The 17602-nt window shown below is 39.7% G+C and overlaps 1 protein-coding gene across 10 annotated transcripts in view; it reads right to left on the reverse strand.

Annotated features, from left to right (window-relative positions):
* The window catches only part of NFX1 (nuclear transcription factor, X-box binding 1), a 77254-nt gene that overhangs the window by 14936 nt on the left and 44716 nt on the right, over nt 1-17602 (reverse strand). For 3 of the 10 annotated variants that reach the window (XR_011995507.1, XR_011995505.1, XR_011995506.1), the window contains exons 11-17: nt 15826-15856; nt 10264-10343; nt 9219-9327; nt 6081-6200; nt 3230-3309; nt 2228-2327; nt 278-508 (exon numbers count right to left, since the gene is read on the reverse strand). Coding sequence is in view for 3 of the 10 variants with exons in the window: in XM_072728097.1 (XP_072584198.1) it covers nt 278-508; nt 3230-3309; nt 6081-6200; nt 9219-9327; nt 10264-10346; nt 15826-15856 (654 nt within the window). In the remaining 7 variants the exon portion in view is untranslated. Of the gene's footprint in view, nt 1-277; nt 509-2227; nt 2328-3229; nt 3310-6080; nt 6201-9218; nt 9328-10263; nt 10347-15825; nt 15857-17602 lie in introns of all 10 variants that reach the window. The other 7 variants (XR_011995501.1, XM_072728097.1, XM_026008970.2 and 4 more) reach the window with 3 other exon arrangements.

Consider the following 17602-nt stretch of genomic DNA (forward strand, 5'->3'; position numbering starts at 1 on the left):
AGTGGCCAGAGTCTCTCTTGAGAATTTACTCTAAGGGAGAGAGGCAGTGACTGTGGTCAGGTGGCACTGGGGGGTACCTTCTGAACTAAAAGGCCATATCAAGTTGGGCAGACAGAAATCTACTTACTCCGCTTTTCTCTTGCTAACTTAACTTACTTCCTTGCAATCAATTACCTCTGATTAGAATGTGTGTCCAGGCACCTCTGCAGGTAGTTCTGGACTCATAAGAAGCCCCAGAACCATAATCAATGCCCTATCTAGAGCCAGGAATACGCACCTTGGCTTTACAAGCAGTCATGGGGCAGGGTGAGCTGGGGTGGCAGGGCGCCATACATGGGTGGCCACAGTCAGCTCTGGGTGTAGTACAGGGCTGCTTGCAGGGCTCATCCACAAGACACTCTCCTTTGTGACAGAGTCTCTGACACTTGTGCATCCCACATGGTAGCGTGGCACTGCAGGGTAATCCGCAAGAGATATCAGCCAGGTGACAGGGGATGTTGCTTCGTAACTAGGAGAGACAGAGTAGCCAGATTCTTATCTCCATGTGGTATCTGGGTGAGTTTTCATTTCCTATTTAACCATTTCTAAATTTTCAAAGTTATTATTATCTGAAAAAAATTAGGCTGATCTTCAAAATCTGAAAGGTTAGTTTGAAAATAAACAAATCTGAACCTTATTTAATGATATTTGTTATGATCCAAAAGAATTTGTGCTAGCAACCAAGCGTGACTTAAAACATACACTTCCAGGGTGGGTAACAAGCACATGAAACCAGATAACTAGGGAATATTTGAAAATGCTAGGAGACCAACTGAGGGGATCAGATGATCTCCCCACCACTTTCGTTTGCAAATAGCTAGGGCACTGAGTTGACACATGAACTCAGAGGGTTGGGGATACCCTTGACCCATGGTTTCAAGACTGCTGGCAGGGCTCTTTTACATAAACAATTAAATATTCAATTCTCCTCACGTCTTTCAACTCATGGTCTCCATAGCTTTAAGCAGTTCTGTCACTTAAAAAATTAAGAGGCAACAGGCCACGAAATCCCAAACTCATTTTTTTTTTTTTATATCACCTTCTTCTTCCAGGATCCTTTACTCCAGGAAAAAGATGCTAGAATTGACTTCTGTCGGACCAAAGGTTACTCATATTACTCAAATTCTTTCAAGAACCCTCAAAATGAGGAATATACTTTGACTCTAGTAACACGTAACTTCTACTCTTGAAGAGGCCTCCAAAGTCTAGGATGTACACACTTTTAATTACTTTAGAAGTATTTTGGTAGAATGTAGTTCCCAATCATTAAAAACTTACTTACACTAATGCCAGGGTCTGGAGTTAATTTCTGCACATGCTATGTCCTCTGTTGTCCCCTCTCGTTACCTGTCTACCTTCTCATTATCCTTTAGGAGGTTACTTTCTCTACAAATACCTTCCCTGGCTGTGGCCTCCTTCAATCCTGTTTAGTACTTTGTACTTCCCCTGCTACTGCACTTGTAATTGACTGTTTTTACACGCATGCTTCCCACCCCAGAGTGAAGGCTTCACGAGGGCAGCAGTCACATCTGTCTTGTTCTCTCCTGAACCATTCAAACCAGGCCTGTTACCTAGCATGTAGTAGGTATGCAATAAATATTTGTCAAATGAAGTCCAAATAAGCCATAACACAAAGATAATACATGGACATTTTAGGATGGTTACTCTCAAAGGAAATGAGATTTACAAAGGAAGAATAAATACTAACAAGGACTATGACTCAAGAACCAGTCACAGGAAATAAGGGGAGAAAATATGTCCATCAAGATAAAGATACTGAAAGCATGTTGTCAGAGATGTCAAGAATTTCTAAAATTGTTGGCTAAAATGTTACGAAGTAAAAAGCAGGTTAAAAAATAGTATAATCTTTTGTTTTTCTCAGTAGGTTCCACACCCAGCATGGAGTCCAACATGGGGCTTGAACTCACAACAGAGCTAAGATCAAAAGCCAGACACTCAACTGATTGAGCCAACCAGGTGCCCCATAAAAATAGTATAAGCTTAATAGAGTACGAGAAAATGTGTATCACATGCCTAATAATCTATGCACAAGAACGTTAAGGGTATTTCTTTCTGGATTGCAGAACTGTAAATTCTTAATAGTCTACAATGAATATCATTTTTTAAAATAAAGAATTTTTAAAAGTGCTTCAAGAGGTCTATAGTCAATAGTGCCAGGTAAGCTTACAAGTTGAGAATGAGGATGAAAGTCCTTCATAGCAGTGGCACTGCGGAGGCGGAGATGAGCCTGGAGGAAGGTGTTTTGATCCAGTGGCCAGGACAGGAAGCTGCACAGGGCATAGAGGAAGGAACAGTGGCAGCTGGTAGAGAGACCACCTCCACTCTTGGGATGCTCTCACTGAAACACCTTTACCCAGGCTAGCAACCTCTACCCATGCTGGTTAACATAGAACTTGTCTCTGAACACAGCCAGCCCATGTTTTCAAGGCCGACTGAGTTTCACTTGACTGCAACCAGACTAAAAATAATCACAAAAGAGACTCAAAATACCACCCACTATAGGATTTCATCTATGTGACATTCCAGAAAACACAAAACTACTAGGATACACAACAGACCACTGGTTGCCAGGGTCTGGAGATAGGGGTCAAAATAACTATAGAAACACAAAGGAATATTTGGGGGTGAATGAACTATTCTACATCTTGACTGTGCTGGTGATTACAAGATTGTATGAGTGTTTTTGTCAAAATTCAAGGACTTGTACACTTAAAAGGATAAATCTTATTTTTTTTATATTTATTTATTTATTTGAGAGTGAGTGTGCAAGCGCATGAGTGAAGGGAGGGCCAGAGGCAGAGGGAGGGGGGTGAAAGGGAGAGGGAGGGAGGGAGGGGGAGTGGGGAGGGGGACAGAGAGAGAGAGAGAGAGAGAGAGAGAGAGAGAGAGAGAGAAGCAGACTCCTTGCTGAGTGAGGAGTCATGATCATCACCTGGGCCAAAATCAAGAGTCAGATACTCAACCAACCGACCTACCCAGGTGCACTGAGGGTAAATTTTATTTTATGCAAAGTCTACCTTAGTTTAAAAAGAAAAGAAAAAAATGGCAATAGCAAACCTCTGCTTCTTAGAGTATATTTTTACTTTGAGAAACAATGACACTAACAATTCTAAAAGTAATTAATCATAAATCTCTAGCTGGAACAATAAACACTCGAGAGAAAACTTACCTCATGTTTTCCCATGCACCATTTCTGAGTTAGGAAAGTACAAGGGGGACACTTCTCTTCACTATGACAAGAATGATACACTGTTAAAAATAGAAAAGAAATTAGGAATTACGTTTAGGAATAAGGTTTAAATAGGGCAGCCCGGGTGGCTCAGCGGTTTAGCGCCGCCTTCAGCCCAGGGTGTGATCCTGGAGACCCGGGATTGAGTCCTGCGTTGGGTTCCCTGCATGGAGTCTGCTTCTCCCTCTGCCTGTCTCTCTCTCTCTCTCTCTCTCTCTCTCTCTCTCTCTCTCTCTCTGTGTGTCTCTAATAAATAAATAAAATCTTAAAAAAAAAAGGAATAATGTTTAAATAAAGCCACATAAACTATTATACATGTTATAATTGTATATAACATGGAACTTTAAAGTTTAGAAGCTGGGAGTTCTTTTTAAAATGGAAAATAAGGGGATCCCTGGGTGGCGCAGCAGTTTGGCGCCTGCCTTTGGCCCAGGGCGCGATCCTGGAGACCCGGGATTGAATCCCACATCGGGCTCCCGGTGCATGGAGCTTGTTTCTCCCTCTGCCTATGTCTCTGCCTCTCTCTCTTTCTCTCTCTGTGACTATCATAAATAAATAAAAATTAAAAAAAAAAAAAAATAAAATGGAAAATAGGGGGCAGCCCGGGTGGCTCAGCGGTTTAGCGCCACCTTCAGTCCAGGACATTATCCTGGAGACCTGGGATTGAGTCCTGCATCAGGCTCCCTGCATGGAGCCTGCTTCTCCCTCTGCCTGTGTCTGCCTCTCTCTCTCTCTCTCTCTCATGAATAAAGTCTTTTTTAAAAAAATGGAAAATAGGAAAGTTAAAAATAGGTGGCTTTATATTAAAATGTTGAAAGGTGAGCATGAGTGAGAATAACCCTACTGAGGCAGGGCAGACACATCAAATAGAGAAGCCTAGAAGGAGGCAGTTTTTCTACTCATCTCCTGCAGCATAGCACCTGGTCTGTTCATTCTACTCAATTATTTTTTTTGGCCTTACCTTACACAACTGCTCACTTCTGCTTAGCTCTGTTTGTTATTCATACCATCTGACATGCTCCCCTGATTCCTTTCAATTTTCTTGCTGCTTGTGAGAGAGAGTTCATCCAAACTTATCTCCTACAACAAAGCCTTCCTTGGCTGACCATACTTGACCCTGAGCACTCTTACACTCCCTGATATCTGAGGTCTTCTGCAGATGGCTTGGTACCATGTTATCTAGCCCATCTTCATATAATGGTTGGTTGTGTAATGTGCATATAACTATCACCCTCTTCTTCTTGGGAAGAAGATAAGAATCTCTAGGTCATGGGCTTTTTTCTTCCTCTGAACTTCTCTGTGTCTGACATCATGCTGGATATACAAGTAACTCAAGAAAAGTTAAATGAATGTTGAACAAAAGCAGGCAGGCTACAACAGCACACCTCATAAATGGTTAAGTTCTCACTACGGACATTAACCACCAGGATGTGGACTTCATCTATAACATCTGCAAGTGAGTGTAAAGGAGGAAGTGGGTGAGTATTGGACTGGGCACTTAATTCATGCTGGTGTGAAATATTTCATGCTGAAATAGGGGCTTGCAGACTAAGCTGGGAGGGCCATCCTAAGGTCCCCAGGAAAGGAGGGACTTCTTACTTCATGAGGAATTTACTTAATTCTGTTTTACTCTATTAACTTAAAAAACTGAGAACTGGTTGTCTATTTGTCAGTCTGATTTGTATGACCAGACTTAGTATAAGTGCCAAATCTGGTGACTGAGTTATTTCAGGTTTGCCTCTGGGACATGGTAAAATGAAATGATGAGCCCAATATGGTCCTAGAGGAAAGCCAGTGACTAGACTGGACAGAAAATGGGTGATGTTAAGTAGCTACTGGTAGGTGTCTACAGCAGTGTATGAGAGAAGACTTGTGAACAACTTAATTGTTCGGCAACATACTATGTTTTGGCCCATCCATGTTATAGCACACTCCATTAACCATTAAAAATCTATACTGTAGAAGGCCACCTGGATGACACAGTTGGTGGAGCATCAACTCTTGGTTTCAGCTCAGGTCGTGATTTCAGGGTCATGAGATTGAACCCTGCACGTCAGGCTCCATGCTCAGCAGAGAGTCAGCTTGAGATTCTCTCTCCCTCTCCTTCTACCCCTATTTGTGTGTTTGCTCTCTCTCAAATAAATAAACCTTAAAAAACCTATATTGTAGAAAAATATTCATTGATAAGAGAGATTCAAAACACAATAATAAGAAGGGAAAATCTAGTTAAAATAAATTCAGTAGGATCTCACTTTTATTTTAGGCAAAAAAAAAAAAATGCATATATGTATCTTTGCTGATGGAAAAAAACCTTACACTATGGTATAATTCCTATAAGGTGACATAATGGATGATTTAATTTCAATCTTTTGACTTTGACTTTATCTCACTTTCTTTTTATACAATATTTATACAAACATATTACTTCCACAACAACAACAAAAAATAAGTTACTTTCAATTTTGCCAAAAGAAGCTCAACCTTGAAATATACTTCCTAATTGGAGGCAACAAGAAACAAAGAAAAGTCCCTGAAAGAAGACCAGCTGGAGATTCTCCCTGCCTTTCAGGTATGTTTGATACACACAGAATAAAGAAAATGAAGACACTGTGATTCCCAGCTGCAGCCCAGGTCACACACAAACTGACCTTGCCAGAAACAGCTCCTGAAAACAGGGAGCAACGGGTGGCAGTCACAACACGACTGCAGAGCAGTGAAGACTGTCATGCAACATCCTAAAGGACACAGTGTGAGCAGACTGTGAGGTGCAGAAGAAGGAGTTAGGACCCACCTGGATGGTCACATTCATGGACCCTGGCGCAGGTCTGGGTACACTCGGGGGGTCTCGTACCACAGGGAACTGGAGGGTAGATCACTGATGCACCACAGTGGCAGGTTAATTCATCAAAACCTGATGGAGTAGCAGGTGAAATAAAACAATCTTTCATGAGCTCAGGATGTGCACACACATATTGACACAGACACAGACTATACACAATTTTTTTCTTTTTGGTTTGTTTTTTTCTTTTAGGGGACTGCTTTTTTCACAAAAGGTTTTTATTTTATTAAAGTTGAGCTGGTGGCAAAGGAGCAGATAGGTATGTTACTAGAAACTAACTCTAAGTCCATGAACAATCCAGGACATTTTTACAAATGTATTCTATACACAATAGATCCTATAGATCATCTCTTTTGAAAGAATAGAAGAGTTTCACTAAAGATATAGCTTTTTTTTTTTTTCCCAAACTTCTTTGGTTAGGAAAATGGATAGAGATTATGAAAGCCACAGATAATTAACAAACATATAAAAATATACATTTGAATGAATATAAACCTCAGAGAGCCAGTGAAGCAATTCAAAAAAATTCTTACAGGTAATCAACATCTATCATGCTAGAACTATGAAGCTGAAACGAAGCATGGAGCGACATTTGAGCTCATGCACAGTTCACAAGCTAAATCAAAATGAAGACTCACACTGGACAGCTCCAACAAGCAGCCTACCTCATCAAGAGTTCTCCTAGGTCCTAAATCCCAAGGGAAACCGGTTCTCCAACTCTGAGTCTTGGTAGAGGCCAGGCTTTTGGCCATGGTTCTCAACTAGGTCACCAAGAGTCAGGAAGCCCAGGGCTCTCAAGATTCTTCCACCCACTGCTCCTCTCCAGTCAGTACTATTTCTGCCAAACCCTTCAGAGGCTACACAATATGGTATAAAAAGCCCTGTAAATACAGTCAGGAGACTTAGGCTTGGAGTCCTGGACCTATTACTTATTTGCTCAGTGACTGTGAGCTGTGATTTAACCCTTCTGAGCTTTCTATTAGTCAAGTGGGGATACCAAACCTATCCATTCAACAAGCTTATTATGAGGATGAGATAACGCATGTGAAATAGCTAGGTAATGGGGAAGGGGTTACATAAATTATTTTCATGGAATCCATGCATGTGGATATAAATATGAAAGCAATGACTCAACTCTTTTTTGAAATGAAGTTGGCCCAGCATTCTAGCAAAGACATTTTGGGAAATCTTGATCTAAGCCAATCTTTTAATGCAGCAGTTCTCAAAGTGTGCTCTATTGACCCCTAGGAGTCCCTGAGATCCTTTCAGGGAGTCCATAATGCCAAAATTACTTTCATAATAAGATTAAGATTTTTTTCCCACTATGTTGACATTTGTACTGATGGTACAAAACCAATGGTTGGTAAAATTGCTAGGGCCTTAATACAGATCAAGGCAGTAGTACCAAATTATAATCACTGTATTTTTCACTACCAAGCACTTAGAATATAAAATGCTAGTCCCATTTAAGAAAGTCCTTGATGAAGCACTGAAGAAAAAAACACCTTAGTCCTTAAATACATGCCTTTTCCATAATCTGTGAAACTAGGAAATCTGCATAAAGCATTGTTGCTACACACTAAAATATAATCTGGTTGTTTTAAAAAATTGTACTTGTTGGGAGTTGTGACCTAGAACACCATTTTTACTTGTAAGAATGACTGACAAGCTATGGTTATTTAGATTTAGGTATCTGGTATACATTTTATTAAAAATTACCAAAGTGAGCTTATCAATTCAGGAAAACTGACTCTTTTGCTAGTGATAAGCTTTCAAGCTTTCAAGGGACACAAAATTTTGGGAAATATGTATTTACCACTATGAACTTGACAACTTCCTAATACTTTTCTGAGGAGATTGGTAGTTATATTAATGAATGTCAATTTTTTTTTTTTTTTAATTTATGATAGTCAGAGAGAGAGAGAGAGGCAGAGACACAGGCAGAGGGAGAAGCAGGCTTCATGCACCGGGAGCCCGATGTGGGATTTGATCCCGGGTCTCCAGGATCGCACCCCGGGCCAAAGGCAGGCGCCAAACTGCTGCGCCACCCAGGGATCCCAATGAATGTCAATTTTTAACAAAAATTTCCACCATTTCAAAAATCTGCATAACACAGTGAATAATTCATTTCCAAATTGATCAATGTATGCTATAAAATCATGCATGGGTAAAGATTCATTCAAAATATAAGAAAACCCAATAAACTTTAATGTGACAGAGAACAAAAGCAAATGCTTTTGCATTCAAATGCTTTCTGAAATGAGGTTGAATTTTGGTATAATTCCAAAAAAAGAATATCCACCATGATTATACTCTATTTTTCAACTATATATCTATATGAGGCCAGATTTTTTTCATTTGCTTCAACTCTATACTACAATAAGTTGATGTAGAAGCAGATAGGAGAATCCAATTATCTTCTATTAAATCAAGCATCTACTCTTCTAATTAAAAAATATATATATAGTTTTAAAAATATGTCATTTAGGGGTACCTGGGTAGCTTAGTTAAGCATTTGCCTCTGGCTCAGGTCATAATCCTGGGGTCCTGAAACTGAGCCCCACAATGGGCTCCCTGCTCAGTGGGGAGTCTGCTTCTCCCTCTGCTCCTCCTCCACCACTCATGCTCTCTCAAATAAATAAAATCTTTAAAACATCACTAATTATCATTGCACATTAGGGCTCCCTGCTCAGTGGGGAGTCTGCTTCTCTCTCTGCTCCTTCTCCACCACTCATGCTCTCTCAAATAAATAAAATCTTTAAAACACTACTAAGTAATTATCATTGCACATTAACATAAATGACATATTTTTTTGTTGAGGACAGAATCTGGGTCAATGATATTTAAGAGTAACCCAGTAATGAACCAGATCTCATATTTTAGAATTGTTCCTTACATGCCAAGTTTCATACATTCAGGGATGATAATACAGCACTAGAATAACTTTTTTTTTTTTTTAAAGTCTCAACATATCTGAAATACTTAGGCTTAGTTCAGTAATCCATACCAAACTAAGTAAATCAATCCCTCAAAGTATATTATGCCTAAACTTCTAGAAAACTCTTTAAAGTATACAGTGATGACACTCACTGGCTTGCCAGCATGACTGGCAGTTCCCACGATGACAAGGTTCTTCACATCTATGAAGGCCACAACGGAGTTTCCTCCCACAAATCAAAGGACACTTGTGCTCCTTATCCTATGAAGAGATTCCTATTTGTAAAATTATCTCCATTTTATATTTTCCACAAACAATAAGAAGAGTAATAAAAATGAAGCTCTCCACATTTATGGACGAAATAATGTCTGGGGACTAGCTTCAGTGTATGTCTGCCAAAGCAAGCACTGGGATTAGCTTCAAAATAATCAGAGGGAGTAGATGTGGATGTGGATGGAGTAAGATTAGTCATGAGCTGATCATTACTGAAGTTGGACCTTGGGTATGAGACTCATACTAATCTCTCTACTTTTGTAGATGTTTGAAATTTTCAATAATAAAGAAGTCTTCAAGCCTTCAAATACTGATTTTTAAGTCTTGATACGTTGTATAATTTTATCACTCTTTGTCAATATGTAAACTTTAAAAATAACAGTTATGTATATATACATATATAAGCGTGTGTATACATGCACTACTTTGCTATTGCCACTGTGTTATCTTGTTTATACATAAAACACACACAAACACAGTAACATGCTAATGCCAGGTAGTGCTTCCTTTATTTAGTTCCATATAAGTTAATGTTTCAGATAACTGAAACTTGCCCTTTTCAAAAATGTCCTCTTATTTTGCCTACTGACCTGATTCACATTGCATGTGAAACCCAAAGCTTGAGTTGCTAAGACCAGCCCAGTCTGTGTGTTAAGACAGTACATAATCTCCTACAGAGCACTTTAGGTTCATCTGGTGATCTTGGGCGCTGGGGCCTGAGGCCTTCTGTCTTTCTTTTTTCTCTCCCCCCATATTGCCACAGGCTGACCTGGCTAAGGCCTATAAAGGTCTGTCTCTCTGGGTAGTTCTCTCACCATTGCTCAGGGGCCCCTCCCAGTGATTTCTAAATCTGGGCTGCATTCCAGATGGCTGAGGCCTCTGGATGAATGTAATCTGATTGTACCTAATGATAGGACCACTTACCACACAGCATATCTCATTACATTTATGCCGTCCACACAACCGTTTCTTGTTACACCGCTTATCGCACATAAATGTAGCATCTGCTGTAGCCAATTAAAAAGAAAAAAAGGGCAAGGATATGAACATTTATTCAACAAATATTTGAGTGACTACTTAAGCTGAAGAAATACAAATGTAATAACATAAATAAGTTAGTTATGGTGAAAATACATATAAAAATAAGATACTTTTCACTTCTTAGGTCGTCAAAAAAAAAAAAAAAAGAAAAAAAAGAAAAAAAAAGGAAGATTAACATATGGAATGGGGAGTAGCCCCAGTGGCTCAGCGGTTTAGCGCCGCCTTTGGACCAGGGCATGATCCTTGAGACCCGGGATCAAGTCCCACATCAGGCTCCCTGCATGGAGCCTGCTTCTCCCTCTGCCTGTGTCTCTGCCTCTCTGTGTTTCTCATAAATAAATAAACAGAATCTTAAAAAACAAACAAACATATGGAATGGGTGGAGGTGGAGAGAACAAGCACATTGAGTGGATGAGTATAAACTTTGGTGTATATATATATATATATATATATATATATATATATATATAAATTTCAGTGGTAAGTCTATTTTAAGGAATCATTCCTACATATATACTCTCAAAAAAAGGTGACTAGGACACCAAAAGCAGAATCAACAAAAGGAAGAACAAAAATTGGGCTTGATCAATATTAAAAGATTTTGCGCACCAAGGACACCATTAAGAAAGTGAAAAAAAGCCTACACAATGGGAGAAAATATTTGCAAATCATCTATCTATAAGGGTCTAGGATCCAAAATACATAAAGAACTCTTCAAACAATCCAATTAAAAGATCAGCAAAGGGGATCCCTGGGTGGCGCAGCGGTTTGGCGCCTGCCTTTGGCCCGGGGCGCGATCCGGGAGACCCTGGATCGAATCCCACGTCAGGCTCCGAGTGCATGGAGCCTGCTTCTCCCTCTGCCTGTGTCTCTGCCTCTCTCTCTCTGTGTGTGTGACTATCATAAATAAATTTAAAAAAATTTTAAAAAAAATAAAAGATCAGCAAAGGACTTAAATAGATTCTTTTCCAAAGAAGCTTACAAATAGCAAAGTACATAAAAAAATGCTCAATGTCACTAAGGAAATGCAAATCAAAACCATGACATATCACTTCATACCTACTTAAGATAGTTCTAATTTATTTATTTTTAAAGAGATCCTAGTTACTTATTCATGAGACACACAGAGAGAGAGAGGCAGAGACATAGGCAGAGGGAGAAGCAGGCTCCATGCAGGGAGCCTGATGTGGGACTCAATCCTGGAACGCCGGGATTACACCCTGAGCTAAAGGCAGACGCTCAACTGATGAGCCACTCAGGTATGCCAGGATATTGTAATTAAAAAATAAATAAAATAAAATAAACCCCTAAACTAAACCAAACAAAAAATAAGTGTTGGGAAGAATGTGGAAAAACTGGAATTCTCATACATTGTTGATGGGAATATAAAATGATGTAGCAGCTACAGAAAACTGCAGTGGCAGTTCTTCAAAAACGTACACACAGGAAAAAAAAAAAACTTACACACAGAATACCCATAAGATCCAGCAATTCCACTTGTAGGTATATATCAAAAAAAATTTGTAAAGACGTATTTTAACAAAAACTTGTGTATGAATGTTCACAGTGGCACTAATCATAATAGCCAAAAGACTGAAACAACCCAAATTTCTGTCAACAGACGAATGGATAAATAAGTTGCAATATATACCCATACAATAAAATATTATTCAGTCATAAAGAGGAACGAACTATTGATATGTGCTACAACATGGACAAATCTTGAAAACATGGTAAGTGCACGAAGCCAGGCATAAAAGGTTACATACTATATGACTCTATTTACATGAAATACTCAGCATAGGTGAATCTATGGGGACAGAAAGCAGATTAGTGGCTCCCAAGGATTTGAGGGAGGAGTGAGTGAGTGGAGAATGAAAACTTTTTTTTTTTAAGATTTTATTTATTTATTCATGATAGAGAGAGAGGGAGAGGCAGAGACACAGGCAGAGGGAGAAGCAGGCTCCATGACGGGAGCCCGACACAGGACTCCAGGATCACGCCCTGGGCCAAAGGTAGGCGCTGAACTGCTGAGCCACCAAGGGATCCCCAGAATGAAAACTTAATGAATACAGGGTTTTTCCTTGGGGTGACGAAAATGTTTTAGATCTAGACAGAGGTGATGGATGCACCACACTGTGAATTTACTACATGCCACCAAATTGCATACTTTAAAATGGCCTGCTCTATATTACATGAATTTTATCTCAATTTAAAAAATTGAAAAAAATAAAAATAAAAAAAATTTAAAAATGGGGTAGGTGTTAAAGTGTTTTTGGGTGAAATAATGTTTGAGACTTGTTTTCAAAGTACTTTAGTGAAAATAAATAAGAGAAGGGAAGGATACATGCAACAAGACAGGCAAAATGTTGATAATGGATGATAGGTGACAGGAGCTTAGGGGTTTATTATACTAATCTTTCTACTCTCACAAATGGATGAAATTTTCCATCATAGAGTTTTAAAATGTGAGTCAAAATGGCTACTGCATTACTCATAGTGGGGGAAAACTGGAGACACCTGAATGTTTACCCAGAGGGCAATGGTATACCCACATATGGAGGGAGAGCTAGATACACTGACATGGAAAAATAAAAATGTCTTTGGTTATATTACTGGGGTGGGGGAGAACCCCAAGTTGCTGATAGCATATTTAGTATAAACCTAAGTTTGGAAGAAAAAACAAAACTAATGGGCATGTGTATACATATATGAATACAGAAAAAGATCTAGACCCATATCCAACAAACTAACAGTTTCATCAGGGAAGTGGAACTAGGAAGAGAAAAATAGGTTAGGGTATAGTTTCACTTTTTTTTTTTTTTAAAGATTTTATTTATTCATGAAAGACACGCACAGAGAGAGAGAGAGAGGTAGAGACACAGGCAGAGGGAGAAGCAGGCACCATGCAGGGTGCCCGACATGAGATTCGATCCCTGGTCTTCAGGATCCCACCCTGGACTGAAGGCGGCGCTAAACTGCTGAGCCACCAGGGCTGCCCTATAGTTTCACTTTTTATCTCCTATTGTTTTTAGTTGCTGTTTTTTTACTTTAAAAGTGTATTAATATAATTTTTTCAAATTATGCTTTTAATAATCAAAATTTTGACTGTAGGTTTAAGGCAGATTGTTTTTGTTACCTTCCAAAAACAGCTCCCCCCCAAAAAAAAACAAACAAAAAAAAAAAACAAAAAAAACCCCAAAACAGCTCCCCACCTTCTTAAGGCCAAAAGAGCCTTATTTTTGTTCAGAAACCGAGTACCCATGTGCTCCTCAGTTTGAGGGGTGAATGTAGAATAGTCTAGCCTGTTAATTCCATTACCCTTGTTAATGTTGAGTTTAGGCAGGAGCATGTGATACAAAGTGTATTGATAGGGCAGCCCGGTGGCTCAGCGGTTTGGTGCTGCCTTCAGCCCAGGGCCAGATCCTGGAGACCCGGGATCGAGTCCCATGTCAGGCTCCCTGCATGGAGCCTGCTTCTCCCTCTGCCTGTGCCTGTCTCCCTCTCTCTCTGTGTGTCTCTCATGATTAAATAAATAAAATCTTAAAACAAAACAAAACAAAACAAAAAACAAAGTGTATTGATAGCCTGTCAGGACTGTTTTCCTTGCTCTTAAGGAAGGGAAGCTTGGGGTGTCTGGGTGGCTCAGTCGGTTAAGCATCTGACTCTTGATTTTGGCTCAGGTCATGATCTCAGGGTTGTGAGATCAAACCCCAAGAAGGGCTCTGTGCTCAGCGGGGAGTTGGCTTAAGATTCTCTTTTCCTTTGCCCCGTCCCCACCCTGCTCTCTCTCTGAAAAAAAAAAAAAAAAAAAAGAATGAAAGGAAGCTTCAGAATCTCTTTTCTTTAGAGGCTGTTGAGTAAGATGCTGATGTGTGTGGACCTGCTGTAGCTAACTTATACCCATGAGGGGAAAACCAGGAAAATCAGAGAAGCTGACATGGGAGTCCTAGAATCAGTGAGGTTGGAATTATCCAACCCTGGACTTGTTCTGCCTCTGTACCTTCTATTATGTGAGACAGTAAACTGTTGTTACTGTCTAACTTTTGTGTTGAAGTTACTTTTCCTTGGGTTTTTTGATACCCACAAACAAAAGCAACCTAACCCAATATAGCTTTGTTCTTGGCCAGAATAAGAGCTTTTATTTTGAACACATTTAACTTCTTTTTTTTTTTTTTAAGTCTTTTTTATTTTATTTTATTTTATTTACGATAGTTAGAGAGAGAGAGAGAGAGAGAGAGAGAGAGACAGGCAGAGGGAGAAGCAGGCTCCATGCACCGGGAGCCTGACGTGGGATTCGATCTGGGTCTCCAGGATTGCGCCCTGGGCCAAAGGCAGGCGCCAAACCGCTGTGCCACCCAGGGATCCCACACATTTAACTTCTATTGCTTTTCCAAAAAAGGTTTTTTTTTTTAAAGTATGTTCTGTTGGACGGCCCCGGTGACGCAGTGGTTTAGCGCTGCCTGCAGCCCGGGGTGTGATCCTGGGGACCCGGGATCGAGTCCTGCGTCGGGCTCTCTGTGTGGTGCCTGCTTCTCCCTCTGCCTGTGTCTCTGCCTCACTCTGTCTCTATGAATAAATAAAATAAAATCTTTAAAAAAAAAAATCAAATATTTTTTTTTTTTTTTAAGATTTTATTTATTTATGCATGAGAGACACAGAGAGAGAGGCAGAGACACAGACAGAGGGAGAAGCAGGCCCCATGCAAGGAGCCCAACATAGGACTCAATCCCGGGTCTCCAGGATCCCATCCTGGGCTAAAGGCGGCGCTAAACTGCTGAGCCACCAGGGCTGCCCTCCAAAAAGGTTTTAAGGTGGCTTAAACAAAAGACTATGAGATGGTTAGCAAAGGACAGAATCATAATAGCATGGAATGTCAGAATCAAGGACAAAGGAAGAAACATCATTATAGTCCTTAAGGTTAAGAAGGCAGCTAGCTGGCTGAGTACCTGTTCCAGGTATGCAACAGTCATATCAAGCCTTACGGGGATCAAGCATCAGAGTCAGTGTGTAAAAAGTTTGCTGCATTAGGTATTATTCACCTTCACACCCACTACCACCATTTTATTATGAAAAATTTCAAACATATAAAGAAATTGAAACAACTTTACAGTGAATAACCATATGCCAATTACTGAGATTCTCCCATTACTTTTTCATGTACCTACCTTTTCTATTTACCTATCAATTTATTTTAATACTTGATGCATCTCAAAGTAAGCTATATATATGATACACTTAGACCCTAACTTTTCAGCATTTCATGAACTAGAATTCAATTTGCAATATTTACTTTTCAAGGTAAAAGTTACATACAATGAAATCCACAAATCTTTAAGTTTACCTTTACTGAATTATGACAAATATATAATCCAAACCCCTATCAAGATACAGAACAATTACTTTTACCCTACAATGTTCTCTCTTGCCCCTTCCCGGTCATACCTTCACTTTTGAGACTGGTACATGGAAGCTCCTACGGAAAAAGGAAAAAAACAACAATAAGTCCTTTAGGAATAAACAAAACAACACAACTACAGTATAATGCTAAATATAACATGTATATCCTAAATATCCTGTACTTCTCTGGTAGTCACTTATTTACCAACTTTACTCGTCTGGAACTAGGTTAGCTCAGTCTCTATTCTATTAATAGAGACTTTACTCACAACAGGGCCCCAGGTTTACTGACATTTCATGCAAATATAATTGTAACAATCTTTGTGGTCTGGCCTCCTAATTAAAAGTAGATTTGGGATTACAAAATCTGAATGGGGGATCCCTGGGTGGCGCAGTGGTTTGGTGCCTGCCTTTGGCCCAGGGCGCGATCCTGGAGACCCGGGATCGAATCCCACGTCGGGTTCCCGGTGCATGGAGCCTGCTTCTCCCTCTGCCTGTGTCTCTGCCTCTCTCCCTCTCTCTCTCTGTGACTATCATAAACAAAGAAAAATTAAAAAATATATATTAAAAAAAAAAACAACAAAATCTGAATGGAAAGAGAGGCTGCTAAAGAAAAATACAAAGCAAAGAAAAATAATTGCCTGGCAAGAGTAGACAGAAAAAGCCATAAAGAGAAGAAAATCTGAAAATATGTAACAATCTGGTACCAGAGGCAAACAGCTCAAGACACTTAAGAGCAGCCCTAAAAAACAAAACAAAACAAAAAAACCCAAAAACCACAAAAAAGAGCAGCCTTGGCATTGCTGAAATGCAGCAAGGTAGAATATAGTAGTCCTCTGGCATTCAGAGTTTTATTACTGTAGTAATCATGTATGAATGACCCCACAGATCTATCACATGTAACTTGCTGAAGCATGATCTTGAATAACACGTGTGGAGAGGCAGCTGTGTGCGGAGAGCAAGTCAGTCACTTCGGGGAGAGTGAGCCTGGCTGCCCAACATCTACATATGAATGTCTTTGATGTCATTCACAGGTTTCTATGTACTCAGAAACTAGCAAAATGAGAAAAATATTCTTAGTAAAAATGACCCTGAAAAAAGAGGCAGCTACTAGAGGCGACAACAGAAGAAAAAGGTCTAAGAAATTAAAGATTCTTGGGATCCCTGGGTGGCGCAGCGGTTTAGCGCCTGCCTTTGGCCCAGGGCGGATCCTGGAGACCCAGGATCGAATCCCGCGTCAGGCTCCCTGCATGGAGCCTGCTTCTCCCTCTGCCTGTGTCTCTGCCTCTCTCTCTCTCTCTCTCTGTGACTATCATGAATAAATAAATAAAATCTTAAAAAAAAAAAAAAAAAAAAAGAAAGATTCTTGGCTAAAAAGATGTTTTATGTAAATTAGTTGGCTGGGCCGAATAACAAAAAGTTCCCCATATGTTCTCTAGAGATATAAAGCAAAGGTGATTCATGAAATTGCTTGAATGAATGTTCCAGTTAATGCAAATGCTAGATTACAGAGTAGAAATGACATGCCAGAGTGGTATCTACAACTGCCAGGAAAGACAGAGCCCCATAGATCACTACAATCAGTAAGAATTACCAACAAAAATGTAAATACAGTACTCTTTAGGAGGTAGTAAGATACAACATATAATTTTCAAAGACTCCTATTAAAGTAATTAAAAGAAAATCACCTTTTGAAGCTTTAAGAAATAAATATTATTTATCTAGAAAACTCATTTCCAGGGGCACCTGCATAGCTCAGTCAGTTAGGCGTCTGCCTTTAGCTCAGGTCATGATCCTGGTGTCCTGGGAGACAGTCCTGAGT

The sequence above is a fragment of the Vulpes vulpes genome, chromosome 12, assembly GCF_048418805.1.
Source record: "Vulpes vulpes isolate BD-2025 chromosome 12, VulVul3, whole genome shotgun sequence".
In the NCBI taxonomy this organism is placed as follows: Eukaryota; Metazoa; Chordata; class Mammalia; order Carnivora; family Canidae; genus Vulpes; species Vulpes vulpes.